This window comes from Lissotriton vulgaris, chromosome 2_2, assembly GCF_964263255.1.
Source record: "Lissotriton vulgaris chromosome 2_2, aLisVul1.2, whole genome shotgun sequence".
NCBI lineage: Eukaryota > Metazoa > Chordata > Amphibia > Caudata > Salamandridae > Lissotriton > Lissotriton vulgaris.
The window spans coordinates 12,273,462-12,288,336 of record NC_141688.1 but is presented as its reverse complement, the minus strand read 5'-3'; the positions used below and the strand labels follow the sequence as shown (position 1 = coordinate 12,288,336).

The 14,875-nt window shown below is 44.3% G+C and overlaps 1 protein-coding gene across 4 annotated transcripts in view; it reads left to right on the top strand.

Annotated features, from left to right (window-relative positions):
• LOC147728937 (dual oxidase 1-like) overlaps nt 1-14,875 on the top strand; it is a 992,769-nt gene that overhangs the window by 787,851 nt on the left and 190,043 nt on the right. For all 4 annotated transcript variants that reach the window (XM_086959175.1, XM_086959177.1, XM_086959176.1 and 1 more), the window contains one exon: nt 14,287-14,359. In XM_086959175.1, the coding sequence (XP_086815301.1) occupies nt 14,287-14,359 (73 nt within the window). The remainder of the gene's footprint in view (nt 1-14,286; nt 14,360-14,875) is intronic.

Below are 14,875 nucleotides of genomic sequence, written 5' to 3'. Positions count from 1 at the left end.
CCTATAAACCCACATCCCACTACAGAAAATACATTAATACAATTATCATAATTATCAAATATTTAATTAAATACAAAATAATTACCAATTAATAAAAGTTAATTGCCAATTAATAGAAATTAATTACCAATTAAAAATTAAAAAACAATACATTTAAAATCAATACGAATAAATGAAAAAAATATTTACTTTATTACAATTAAATTACTTCCCACCCTATTCCCCTATAAACCCACAAACCCGCTACAGAAAATAAATTTAGAAAATTAACATAATTAACAATTAATCAATTAATACAAATGAATTGGCAATTCATAAAAATTAATTACCAATTATAAAATAGCAATAAATTCAAAATGAATACCAATAAATAAATAAAAATATTGAATTAATTACAATTAAATTACTTCCCACCCTATTCCCCTATAAACCCACAACCCGCTACAGAATTAAATTACGCAACAATTAAATAACATAAAATTCATTGCTTAAAATACATTAAACATACATTACAAAAATTAATATACACTTTTCACACATATACTAACATACAAAACACTTTAAAAAAATTGATATTATTAAAAAATCGATATATTTAATGCCTATATTGTATATTTCGATATTTTGACTTCTATATTTTGAAAATCGATATTACTTACCTTAAATTCGATATTTTTAACCACTATATTGTGTCCATTCGATATTTTGTCCATTCTATATTTTTACTTCGATATTATGTCCATTCTATATTTTGGAATAGATATTATGACTGTTTACCAGCATGAATACGTTCTGGGGTCAATCGCCTTCCCTCCTTCGACAAGAGATGACCTAAATAGGTCACTTCTTGCGGGCATATTGCAACTTGGAGGGTGACACCTTATGATTCAAAGCAGACAAATGATGCAACAACGCAACAGTCGCACTCTTACACACGTCTTCCGTATCAGCAGCCACCAGCAGATCGTCCACATACTGAATAAGCGTAGCACCTGGAGGCAAAGAGAAAGCATCAAGTTGAGACTTAAGAGCCTTGCTATAGATGGAGGGACTCTCACAATAGCCTTGAGGAGCGCTCTTAAATCGGAAACTTCGACCACCTAAAAAGAAACCGAAAATGTCCCTACTTTCTTCAGCAATAGGAATACTACAAAAAGCATTTTTCAGGTCAATGACTGAAAACCAAGCTGCCGAAGCTGGAATCATTGTCAACAAAGCAGTAATGTCAGGGACAACAGGAAACTGTGGCACAACTATTTTATTGACCTCTCTAAGGTCAATAATAAATCGGTAAACAGGGGACTGAGAAGATCAGTCCTCTTAAGGATCGGAAGAACGGGGCTGTTACAAACATTGCCTCTCGTTTCTTCAACCACACCTTTCTGAATAAAATCTTCCACAATAGCCAAGAGTGCTCTCTCTCCTTCACTTGAAATACGATATTGGGGAATGCGTGGCATTCTAACATTCTCTTTAACTGTGACAATATATGGTGGAATCGCAAGGCGACCCACGTCATTCGGGCCTGTAGCCCAAAGACTTTCAGGAAGAGAAAGCAACTCAGGTGGAAACTGATCTCCGGACAAATACATGGAAGATGTTAATTTCCTCCCTAACGTGAGATGCACACCAGAAGGAGAACAATACAATGTTGCATGCAGTCTTTTCAACAAATCCAAACCTAGCAAGTTCTCGCCACAACCAGTTGTCAAAATAAGAGGAGCATTCAAATCATAAGGACCAATCGAAACGGGCAAGGGACAAGAAACCGGATTACGGACTGGGGCGCCAGAAAATCCTACAGAAGTATTTATTAAGCCAGACAAAGGTGCCCCAGGGAGTTTAGAATGCATAATTGAACTTCTCATCGCACCAGTATCCAAGAGAAACTGTTCTGAAACACCCATAGTATTGAAAGTGACATAAGGCCTATTTTGATCTACTGGAATCGACACAACTCCCTCACTTCGTCCATGGCTGTCCTATTCGATATGAAAATCGTCAACCCTTTCTACACAATAATCTTCATTATAGTACTGTGTAGACTGAACTCTCTGTTGATCAAAGTAATTTGTAGCAGATGGAGGAAAGGAACGCTGCTCCTGAGAGGACACACCTCGTCCTCTACCTCTAGATCTTGTCTGGGAGTTACCACGACCTCGTGGAGCAGACATCCCATTATTACGCTGTAATAAAACAGGACAACTATTCTTGAAATGTCCCTCTTCCCTACAATACGCACATTGATTAGGACCTAATGAAGGGCGAGGTGTAAAATATTCAGGTTTCTGAAACACTTTCTGAAACTGTGGGGGTTGAGAAAACTGAGGCTGTGCAGAACGCGGAGGATAAGCCTGCTGTAAAAGAACCTTCGTTTTCAAATCTCTGTTTTTCTTTTCTTGTTTCTCCTTCTCCTCCTTGTCTCTATTCTCATAATACTGTGCAGTAGCCAATATTTTAGCAGGAGAGGAAACAGCCCATGCACTTTCAGAACTCTTCAGTTTATTTGATAATTCGGGAAGCAAGTTATATACAAACTTATCCACAAACAATCTCTGACCACCGTCTATACTCAAATCCTGACCACTATGATCAATAAACGTCTCTTTAAAACGAGTGAAGAAATCCGAGACACTTTCGTCTTTCTTTTGCTTACATGCAGCCAGCTTATCCCAATTTACTCGCACCGCAGGCATCATAGTTTTCATTAAGTCAATTATTCTGCCCGGTAGGGCCGTAATCAAATCCTCAGGCTTTGCACCACCCACTTGATTAACATCAGCAGCTCTAATAGCAGCCCAATCACCACCTAATTCAGCGACATGATTCTCCTTACGAATCCGTGCCCATATTGCTTGCAGAACAACATTTCCAAACAACATATCAATGTCAGCCAGATTCAGAATACAAGCCTCAACCGTTTGAGACAATTCTTTATAATATCCAGCAGGATTTTTACGAGGATCCAGGAGAGTTTGTTTAAGTGCCAATACTTCAGATCTTTTCCATGGTTCGTGAACCCATATACGCTGGAAATGAGCAGGAATTGGAGGCGGACCAGCCACCTCTTCTCTCCATACGGGAGGAACTTCACGCATTGGATAATTCTTACTACTTTGTTTAGTAGTAGGGTCAGTCTCAACAAAGGACAGGTACAAAAACATCGTTCGGAACGCAATGAGTCTTTTCACTGCTTCTTCAATTCGAGACCCTACAATAAAACCTCTATCAAAATCAGCTTGTAATTTCAGTAACTCAGAAGGGACCGTGTTCGACTCCATATCTTCCCAACCTCTAATAAGAGTCTGACACATAACATTAAAAACATATCTCTGCGTTGGCTCTACCCATTGACGGAAGCAATTCATAATGTCTTTGGTACTAAATTCTAATCCATGTTCAATCCATTTACGAGCGAGGGAACCCAAAACTACTTTCTCGTCCGTAAGAGGAAGTTGACAACGAGATTGTCATTTAGAGAAGGCTGGAGACAGATTCAAAGACCCAAGAAGAGGAGAAAAGAAACTCGAAACAGCATCTGCTATTCTCCTTTGTGAGGTAGGAGAATCCCTCAAGAGAATGGGAGGCATGACAGATGTAGAAGGCAGCGGAGACTGAAATGTAGCTGAATGAAGAGCAAGAGCGGGGGATTGTAGAGGAGGTGGGGGCTGAATTACGGACTGTAAGGACGGAGCAGAAGCAGGCAAAGAAGCATTAGTAGGCTGAGCTGGTTGCTGAACAATCGGTAATATAGCAACCACTGGTTGAGCAACGGGAGGAGGTAACAAAGGTGCATTAGCATTTTGGGCATAGGACGGAGGTGAATTCAATAAACAAGACATCAGGGAATCTTCTTCCAATTCCTTACTTTTATCTGAAGAAGAAGTAGGCAACATCGGATAGCATCTATCTATCGCCATGCGATGTTGTCTTTCCAATCTCTCATGTGCACCATCTGTTTCATTATTTTTAAACTGCTGGGCAGCCTGTATAATCGACATATCTTTTGCTTTCTTATCTTTCTTTGCTTGTTTAATTTCTTTCTGTTTGGCCTCCTTACGCCAGAGGCGGAAAGAGTCAAATATTGCCGGCCGGGCTTTTCTTCTAAATAAAATCGTTTCCAAATGATCTAATATGGCGGGATCAAAACTACCATTTTGGGGGCCATCTTAACACTCCACCATTTTTCTTGTATCGGACCCATGTCTCGTTAAAGGTAATGGGACCAATACCATGTTTCGAATAGAGCTCATAAGTGGGAGTTTCAACTGGAGGGATCGGACATGATTACTCCAACTGGGAATCCTGCGTGCAACCTAAACAACAAAGGGCCATATGTAGGTAAAAGGCGAATACCGATTCCTTAATACGGAATTTTACCGAATCGGTATTAAGAATTCGTAAAACGCGATGTAGGTAAAAAATCGGTAAAGCTTACCGATTCGTTAAGATTCGGTATTAAATACTGAATCTGAAAGAATCAGTAAAAAAAATCAAAAATCCAACAATGAAATACTGAATCGGTGTTACCGAATCCATTACCGAATCGGTAAAAACCGATTCGGAAATTCAAAAATCCGTACGTAGGAGAATCAGCCAATCCAGATCAACCAATTACCTCACAAACAGGAAGTGGCCACACCAAGCGAGGTGTACAGGACCAGGAGCACACAGTGAGGCAGGCAGGCAGTCAGCCAGGAGAGCTGAGGAGGCAGCAGCAACCCAGCCACACAGCGACGAAGCACGACAGAACCCGAAAGCAGTGAAATGGAAAGCCAGGATAAGGAGAAGGAGGGAGGTGACAGAAAACGAAAACTGAAGTTCAGTGACAAGGAGCTGGAGGTCCTCATCCAGGATGTCAGCCAAGAGCACCACAAGCTGTTTGGAGCCCAGTCCTACCAAGTGCCAGAGTCACCGAAGAGGCAAATCTGGAGTGGCATACGTGACAAAATCAATGCCATAGGTGTCACCCAGCATACCATAGAGGACATCAGGAAGAGGTGGTACGACCTCAGGAAAGCAGCAAAACAGAGGATGGCAGAGAGACACCGGCAGGCTGGCCTTACAGGTGGAGGCAAAAGCCGAGCCCCAGCACCAACACCACTTGAACTGATGGTGGAGTCCACCATCCAGCTGGAGAGTGTGAGCGGTGTGGGAGACGCAGACAGCTCCGCTCGAGCAGCAAGAAAACAAGGTAAGAAGCATATCCAACATGCTGTGCTACCCCCTCTCCAACCCCAATCCCCATAGTGCCAAAGGGACACCCACTCCACCCCATGTCTTACTGGTTACCTTCAATGCATGATGGGTGATGTAGTCAAAGGAAACACATGACAGGGGCAGTCAGGCTATCAAGTACAATACCATGTGAAAGGAATTGGCAACGTCAGGACAACCACTGTGCACAATAGGCATGTTGTTTAATGCAATACCATTGCTGACAGTGCATTGAGGACATGTACATTTGTGTCATTACAGGCGTGTCATCTCGCAGTGCAGCAGAGGCCAGCGGAGGCAAGTCAGCCAGGCCAGAGGCGAGCCAACATGAGGATGACAGCATGTCCTCAGGGACCACAAGCATGGCGCCATCACAGCCACCCATTCCTCCAGCACAGCCATCACCACCGCGCCAGGGAGGGCCGCAGTCCCCACTCACACAGTCCCCAGAGCGACGATCACCGACACCACCACCACCACAGTCAGGCAGGAGGCATGCCGTGGCCAGCCTCCAACAGATGGAGGGGTCGGAGGAGGAGGGCAGATTCGGCGAACAAAGTCCCATTGCTGATCGATACCACAGGGAGAGGGCTGGTGCAGCATCCGATGGCTCCCACATCACATCAAGACGCCGCAGGGTGAGGCCGGACAGTCCAGTTGCATCCGAGCAGGGTGACAGTGTGTTTGCTGGACTGGAAGACAACATGCTGAAGGTCCAGCGCCTGCAATGGAGGGAGATGAAGTCAATGCACAGGGAGGTGGCACACATGAACAAGCATACGCTCAGGATGGAGAAGGGCATCAGTGCTATGGGTGAGAACTTGTGTGCGGGAATGGAGAGAGTAGCTGACTCGGTGGACAACCTCTGCAGTCAGCTTCAGCAGGACCGTCTTGGCAGGCGCGGGGAGAGACAGAGGCTCCTGGCCTATACCAAGTCGGTGAACCGGCTGGCCACTACAACTTCAGTGATGTGCCGCAGGTCCATCACCATGCAGGAGGAGATGGCGCATTGCAGCAGGGATGTGGCCAGGGGGATGGTGTCCATTACCTCTGTGCTACAGCACATGCAGAATGCTAAGGCAGCCACAAATTGAAGGGGGGGGGCAGTGAAGAGGCTACCAGCCATGGTGGCATTACGCCCTCACCCACTGAATGCAGGAGGCATAGTGAACGCAATGTGCCTGCACATGAACAATCGTCCACACCAGACAGTGTCGAAAGAGAACGTGGACGAGCAGCGCGTGGACGCAGGAAGTAAAGAGCTATGGCTGTTTCCATGAATGAGATGGGTGATGTAACCCATGTCCAATTGGACATTGCTCACTATAGTCGAGGTGTGCACAATAAACACCTTTACAATTAACAGGTAACGGCTCAGTGTCGTTACTCACTCAGAAAAAGTTTGACGTAATCTCTGACCGCCTCTGTCTCCCATCTTGTTCAATTGCACCACCAGCTGCGCAGGGCTCTGGCTGAGGGTTGTCGTCGTCCTCGTCCTCTGAGTCAGTTAGCTCCACTGCTGTTTCCTTTTTTTGTGGCTAGATTGTGCAGCATTGCACACGTAGCAATGATCTTGCAACATTTCAGGGGGCTGTACAGACGTGCACCTCCAGTTTTGTGGAGGCAACGGAATCTGCTTTTGAGCAATCCAAATGTGCGCTCCACCACGTTGCGTCTGCTCCCATGTGCCACATTGTACCTCCTCTCCCTTGGGGTGGTTGGGTTGAGATATGGTGTGAGCAGATAAGGCCGGAGGGCATGTGCGCTGTCACCTATGTGAAGAAGTAATTGGTATTGATTACTGTGCACAACAGCTTGAGGAAGGGTGTACATCAGGGTGTGGCACATGTACTTACCCAGTATGTATCCGTCTCCAAATTCGCCAGCAAGCAGACGTGTATGGATGCCACTGTTACGGAAGATGTAGGCGTCGTGGTTACTCCCGGGGAATTTGGCCACGATGTCAGTAATGATGTGCTTGGCATTACAGATCACCTGCACATTGATGGAGTGGGTGGATTCGCGGTTTCTGTATATGTATTCGCTTGCTACAGGTGGGCAGATGGGTATGTGTGTTCCATTGATGCATCCAATGACGTGTGGGAACTGTGCAAGTTGGTAGAACTTAAGCTTGGTTCTCTGCAGGTCCGCCTGTGTACTGGGGAAGGAAATGTAATGTTCCTTTCTGTCCATCATGTCATTCAGGAAGCTGTTGAAGAAACGGGATAGACAGCTCTGTGACACTCCACCCACTGCAGCTATCACACCCTGGAAATTTCCTGATGCAAGGCGGTGCAGGCAGCAGAGTACCTGGACATGGGTGGGGATAGCGTGGGCCCTTGGTGTCTGATGGTCCAGATAGGGTCTTAGGTCATGGATTAGGTCCAGAATGGTGTCTGGGTGCAGTCTGTATCGTTCATGAATTTCAGCTTCTGTCAATTGGAACAATGTGATGCGTACTCTGTACACCCGCTCTTCACATCTCCAGATCCTCACTCCTGCTGCTCTCAAGCGTAGCCGCCTTGCAATGACGTAGAGGGCTGCCATTGTGGTCACACAGATGCATTTTGGCCCGCTTTTTATGCACTGCACCTCATTACCACATGCTCTTGAAACGTGGTCAATACTGAATCGTTATTTCCGATTCTGCTCGTTTTCGGTGTTACCGACGTTTGCTACATCGCATTCTTGGGGGTTTTACCGATTCTTTAATTCCGATTCGGTATTCATTGTTTCGGTATTTCCGAATCGGTAAAAAAGGAATCGGTAATTTTTCTCCGATTCGTTATTAACGAATGCATTCGGTATTACGTACATCTCACATGCCTGGATACCGGTCGGTAACACCGAAAAAGGCCCTTTTTCGGAGTTACAGACCGGTATTCGGCCACCTACATATCGCCCAAAATCTTTTAAACTTACTCAGTCCAGGCATCGTTATTTCTCTAAACTGTTCACAAACAACAAGGGGTTTAAGCCAACAAAACAGTACAAACGTACTTACCCCTTGGCTTCAGGTATTGCAATATCTGAATAAGAACCAAAAACAAAGCAAAACAAAGGTTCGTGGGAGCGACCCACCAAATACTTAAGTAAGGATCGTCCTACACCAGCGAAGGTCCGTTTATCGTCTCGCTTTACCAAATATCATCAGAAGGGTCCAAGGCAGGGCGACAGTCAGGGCAGCAGTTGTCAGCAGCCGTCGGAGAGGAGTAACCGCGCTGTCAAAGACCTTCGGTCCACTTCCGACATACAGGGGTCGATCATGTGGTGCACTTCCTCCGGAATTTTCTTGCGGGGCTCCTCACGACCCTCGGGCTCAACTGCTACCGCTGAAGACGGCTCACGTTGGGCGCCAGTTGGAGAACCGCAGCCTTAAGGCCCGGTGGCGCAGGGTATGCCTGAAATCCCCGGGATTCACCTGCCTTGTCAGAAACAGAGACACGGACTCTTCGTCTGGCGTAGAAGATAGTTTTTATTAGCTGCAGCTAGTACAGTGGTCTTAGAAGTCGTCGATATAATGAGGTTCAAAAGAGACTGCCACTTAACTCTGTGGCGCACAGGTGTATATATGGTACAATACAATGCAAAATGCAATCACACAAGAGCATGAGACATAGGCAAACGTTGCAAACGTTGCAAACAATACTTTAAGTCCAAAAGCAACTCAAGTCCCCGGTTTATGTTTGTCACTCGACTCCTTAAGTAAATTACAAACGAATTCACACAATTCAATTTACGAGCAGAAAAACACAGCTGTATGTGGTAGAAGGACAATTGTGAAACAGGAGAATGCACGAGACGTATAGCGAAAGACAGCAGATAAGATAACTTGGAGGAAAGAATGGTGTGAACCGACAGACAGTCCGGACGGGGATCAATCAGCTCGGACAGGAATTAGTGTACTCGGCCAGGCCCTGACACTTGTTAGTAAACATAGGCAGAGGGGCCACCTGGCACGTAAATGCGGAAACGACAGAAACATCGCGTTCGCTGCGCTGCCTGAGTGAGGGCAACACAAAATGGAGGCTGAGCACGAACAAATTCGTATTTTTCAGAACGGTCCCATGGCAGCCCAGCAGGAAGGCTCTTCAGGAAACTCCTGTGAGAGGGAAGACCAGGCAGGAGAGGCAAGTCTGAAGCTTCTCAGCTATCGGGAACTAAAAAGGTCATGAAGTACGTCGCCTCCCAAGAAGAGCCTCATTCACCGAAGTCATCCTCAATTGCTGTAGGTTTGGCGTCCACTGGTACCTGAGCGCCTGCAAAATCTCCAAAGTGGACTCCACCTCCGCTCCAGATGCACTGCTATTAGAACTATGTAAATAGACTTCCACACTGTGAGACCAGGCTGGTCTGAACTATTTATTTATTTAAGAAGTTTTATACAGCGCTGGTCTGACTCGAGGGTATTGGAGCAACTTACATCAGATACAGTCCATAGAATCATATAAAACAATAACAGTGCAGGTCGATGGCGGGGAGTTCTGCTTCGAAGTCTTGGGGACAAGGAATCAAAGCAGTGAGAGGTGTCTGCTTCCCCTCTCCGACTGCTCTTATCGGTTCCCTAGAGAACGGTTGAGGAACAGGATTTTGAGTTGACTTCCAAATTTTACAAAAGAGGGAATAGTTCTGATGTGAGAGGGAATAGAGTTCCAGATTTTAGGCCCGCTCCTGGCAAAGGATCATGCTGCAGTTTTTTGTTTACGAGTTTTCAGCGGGATAAGTAGGAGGGAGTTTGAGCTTCTGAGGTTCCTGGTCTGAGCAGCTTTTTTGAGTTTGGCTGCCAGATATTCGGGTTTGCCGGCGTGCAGGGCTTTGTGTGTGAGGCAGGGTGTTATGAAGCTAACCTGCATTTCGACAGTGAGACACTTAACTGAGTGCAGGAGAAATATGATTGAATTTCTTGATTCCGGTGACCATTCTGGCTGCTGCGTTGAGCATTGTTTGGAGGGGAGCAGATGTGATTTTGCTATTCCTGAGAGGACTGCATTCCCATAGTCCATTCTTGACAACACCAATGCTTGGGTGGCCTGTTTGAGATCACTGGGCAGAATTAAAGGTTTTATTTTTTTCAGTAGCTTTAAGTTAAGGAAAGCGTTCTTAGCTGAGTTCTTAATGTGTATGGTCATGTCCAGTGTCGGGTCTAGCGTGATGCCTAGTGATTTGAAAAAGTCGGCCAGGGTGAGGTTCCCATTGAGCGCATCAACAGCTTTTAGCCATTCAGCAATTTGGGGGTTCTCCTTTTTGTTTGAGGTGAGGAGTATTTCGGTTTTGTCTGGGTTTAGTTTAAGGTGCTAGGTAGACTAATTCATCCTGACCATGCAGTCCAAAGCATCAGCTCTGCCTGGCAGATTGCCTGAAGAGACTCACTTGGTGCTGTGTATTGTTTATTTGTTTTCCTTATAGATTGGACTTTTTGTTTGTTTCTTTTCATTAAAGTTTGGCAGGGATGTAGTGTCCTGCTGTACATATTCTAGTGTTTTGCTGTGTGTTACAATCACACCAACACACACCCATCACAGGCGTCACCAGTCAGGTGACCCTGCTAATAAAAGGGGCCGGGCGCACGTGTCCTGGGTCAGTTCCAGTACCCCCACTACCGTGTCTGTGTGGTTATTTGTTCAGCATGTGGGCCTAGTGGCCCAATATACCACAATGCTATCACCATGACGAATGTCCTGTTATACATGTTCCAGAGTGAGTAATATTAGACCGACAAAATTGTCAATAGTTTGCATGTGTATATGTGAAGCAACTGTAGATTTGAAACCTTTATTTTGATTGGCAATTAAGTGTGCCATTCAGGTTTTAAGTTGGCGGATCGTGCTTCCCACCAAAAGTTTGTGCTTGTCAGTCCACATAATAACGTAAATCCGATAGATTGCTTGACAGTTAATAAATAAATAATGAAAATGAATTTTTTTTGTTAATTTACAGTCATTGTGAGTTTAGTGACTCCTGACACAACATTGTATTGTGATAAATGTTGTGCTTCTACGGGTGGACGGTTGAAAGCGTTGTCTCGAGACAGGTGACATTAGTGCATCTTGTGGTAGGTGATTAAAGTCATATATTGTCTGCATAGATGGGTAGGCAAAGCTAGGCAGGGACAGTGCGAGGGTTCCAACTGCTCCCCCAAAAAACCGACATTTTGCCCATGCATGAGGCCTGTGGAGTGAAAAAAAAAGAAGCATTTTGTGGTGTCTTTTGCTGTAATTCGATGCCACGGACAGAAGGAGCCCTAAGGCTGCTCCCTTACTTCTTCATAACATGACCAAAACATAGCATATACTTCCTGATAATGACAGGTGTATTAAGTGCTCCGTGAGATGGACGTGCAGACTCATGCCCCGGGTTATGTCCCAGGGGGCAGGGGTCGTCCTTTCTGGGACCCCTAACGGTTATCAGTTACAAACAGTCATTCAAAGCCTAGTGCTGAACAATTGTGAGTCGATAAGGGACAGATCCCTAAATCTGCCCCAATGTGTGTTCAGAACTGCAGGTGAAACAGTGCAAGACATTTTACGAGGGGTATGTCCTGTGTTGATTGTTCCGAATGTGCCTGTCTGTTATGGCCTCAGCCAGGCTTCTCCGCTTCACTGAATTGAGTCATCCTCTGCAATTCGTGAACAAACTAGCGCCAAGTTTTTAGAGGTATTATAAAGCTAGAGAGTTCCAAGGGGTGTGATAATGAGTTGAACTATGCAGGGAGAGGTATTTACTCATCCGATATTAGACAAGCAACTGTGTATGTATTTTCTAAAGTGTTGTCATTTAAGAGACTGCGATAAGTTTTACCTTTGTTTATTACACTCATAAATAAAACATAAGACTGAAGATACCCCATTTCAAAGTTGGTGAAGCCCCCTGAGATTATGGTCACCTCTTTTGTAATCGCAAACACTGAAATCAGTATGCCTGACGCCCCCAGTCTCTTTCGGGCACCTCAGGGGTCAACTGCACACCTCAGGATAACCAAAATTAATAATAATAATACAACTGAGACTGAGAGTATAACACCACTAAAAGCGGATGCCACACGGTTCGCGGTTGTAAGGCAACAAACGTGCAGTCACAGTCCAGAACTTTCAAGTGCAAAGCGCTTCAACACCTCATCAGGAGAAGTTGGCCCTGTATAATGCAAAAACAATACAAATGCAATATGCGAAGGAATCTGACGGTGAACAACCTTTACAACGAAACTTTTACAACGCACTACCATTACAACGCAGGTATTACAATGCAAACCATTACAACGCATTGCGCTGGGGGGCGCTCTAGGATAGGGAAAAAGTTTAATTTTCTATCCAACACCTTCCCTAGTGTCCACGGGGACTGGAGTTGGAATAGAAAATTAACCTTTTCACTATCCAGCACCTCTAAGCGCTATGCGTTGTAATGGATTGCGATGTAAAAAACGCGTTGTAAAGGCATGCGTGGTAAAAGCATGCGTTGTAACGTCATACATCCAAATCTGACGTGTTTAGGGGAGGATTGGAAAGTGGTACAATATATAGTATTTATTGTATAGCGCTTGATGTCACAGCCACTGTGCGGTGGTGCTGCAGATACCATATTTTACTACTACTCATCACAACGTTTCTCAGGCTGCGTAGGAGCAGACTAAGGTCACACAATAATTACTGCAACAGGTGCATTAACCCACCCAACTGTTGAGAGGTTTTGTGCCGGACAAAAGCGAAAACTGCACACTTCAGGTACCTGAGACGGCAGTTCACAATGGGGTGGAGTGCCAAAAACTGCTTTGTTGAGGCACAACGGGCAGAAAGCACACAAGTAATTTGAAATTTTGACAAGAGTTTAGCCCAAAGGGATCAATGCAAAATGACATTAGCACCGATCGGATAGCGCCAAAACACAGACTCGCTCTTCCAAGTCCACGCTACACATATTGTATTGTGCATTTAATTTCCAAGATAAGCTCTCACGTAGTATGTTATGACGTGTTAAACTGAGCCCTGTTAAGTGAATGCAACGTGTGGCAATGCATGTTACGTGCTGGTATAGACAAGGTTACTGCGTAACTGGCTAGTTTTGTTCCACAAGAAGCGGATATACTTCAGGGAAATCATGTTACACCTGTTAGTTATTTTCCTATCATCTGCCTCATGGCCACTGTGTCTTCCCATCTGCCCCTCCACCACTCCCTTCTGCCGTGCCACCATTTCTGTCACCTGTTACCCCCTCCTCCTTTACATCACCCCTTCTCTAACTACCTAGCATGGAGTAGCATGGATGGATTTGAGCCACACAATTCCCACATACACACATTCATACATCCCTGTAAATGTTTTTGTGAATAATTACAAAACTCCATCTACTTTGTTTCCCTATAGTCCTTTCAAGCTAGCATACATTAAATCTCTTTACTAGTCTTTAAACAACGTTGTCCTCTTTTATTCAAATGTGTGTCTAAATTAAAATTACCCGTCGCACTGTATGGGTGATCACAAAAATCCTTAAATAATTCTTAGTTTTTAAAAACATATGCTTTAAAAACTAACCTGTGTGCATGCATTCCATTTGATTGTTTGATTTTTTACTTAAGCGGTGACTGCATGAATTATATGGTATTTGCTACAAGTATTAATGAAATTGCATGATCAATATTGCAATATACCACAACAACATATATTTTTGAACTATGTGCCTGTTTATGATGCACTACTTACATTTATAGTTTATTGTTTTCTATTGTGATATCGTTACAAGTTTGGAACACTTTTAAAAATCTGTTATATTTTTAATCTTTGGAAATCGTTTTTCAAAGATTTCTTTATTCTTCTTTCCATTCTAAAGTACACAGTTTAATACTTATTTTCCTCAACTTTTTTCACAATCTTAAAAAAAATTCTAACCTTCATCAAGACAGCAAACTGCTCAGCCAGACCTATTTGCTTTGTCAACGCTTGTTCCAATTTACCCAACAAAGAGAATTACGATATTGATGTCTTCTGTAAATGTACACAGCAATAAATTACTAATCTTCACCATGAACACATCAACTAAATGCTTTGAATGTTAAAACATCTTTTCTTGTCTTGGCAGGTGTCGAAGTACCCGAAGTGCTCAATCAGATGTGCAGAAGAGTCTCCTTTTTAAACACGGATGATATACATAGGTATGGATTCTGACATCATGCACTATGAATGCTCCAAACACTTTACATAGGGTACACATTGATGGCAGAGCAAACAGGATGAACAAGTTCTGCTGGCAGGGATTATAGCAAAATAAGTTCTATGTAAATGGAAGCATCTCAAACTAACCAAGAACAAATGTAGTGTGAAAGAATGAAATTTGTAGCAGCAGCATTGGATGCATTGAATGCCACCCTTGTTTTATGTATTAAATCTTTTATTGAGTACAGGCTGAAAAATGTAATGCACCTCAATCTGTGATGTGGGCCGACCCCGCTCCGGGGAAGCCAAAGGCGGAGATCACAAAGACGCCCATGGCCTGGCCAGTGGGAGACAACGTTTGTTAACACAGCAAGCCGCCTACAACCCAACCGGGCCGGCCGCGTCATAAGAGGTGCTACAAAGGTGCAAGCTGGGTCGTGCTATTGCAACATGAAAGAACCATCAAACTGTGAACAACCCCCCACCCTTCCCACCCTTGCCCCCCCCTCTCCTTG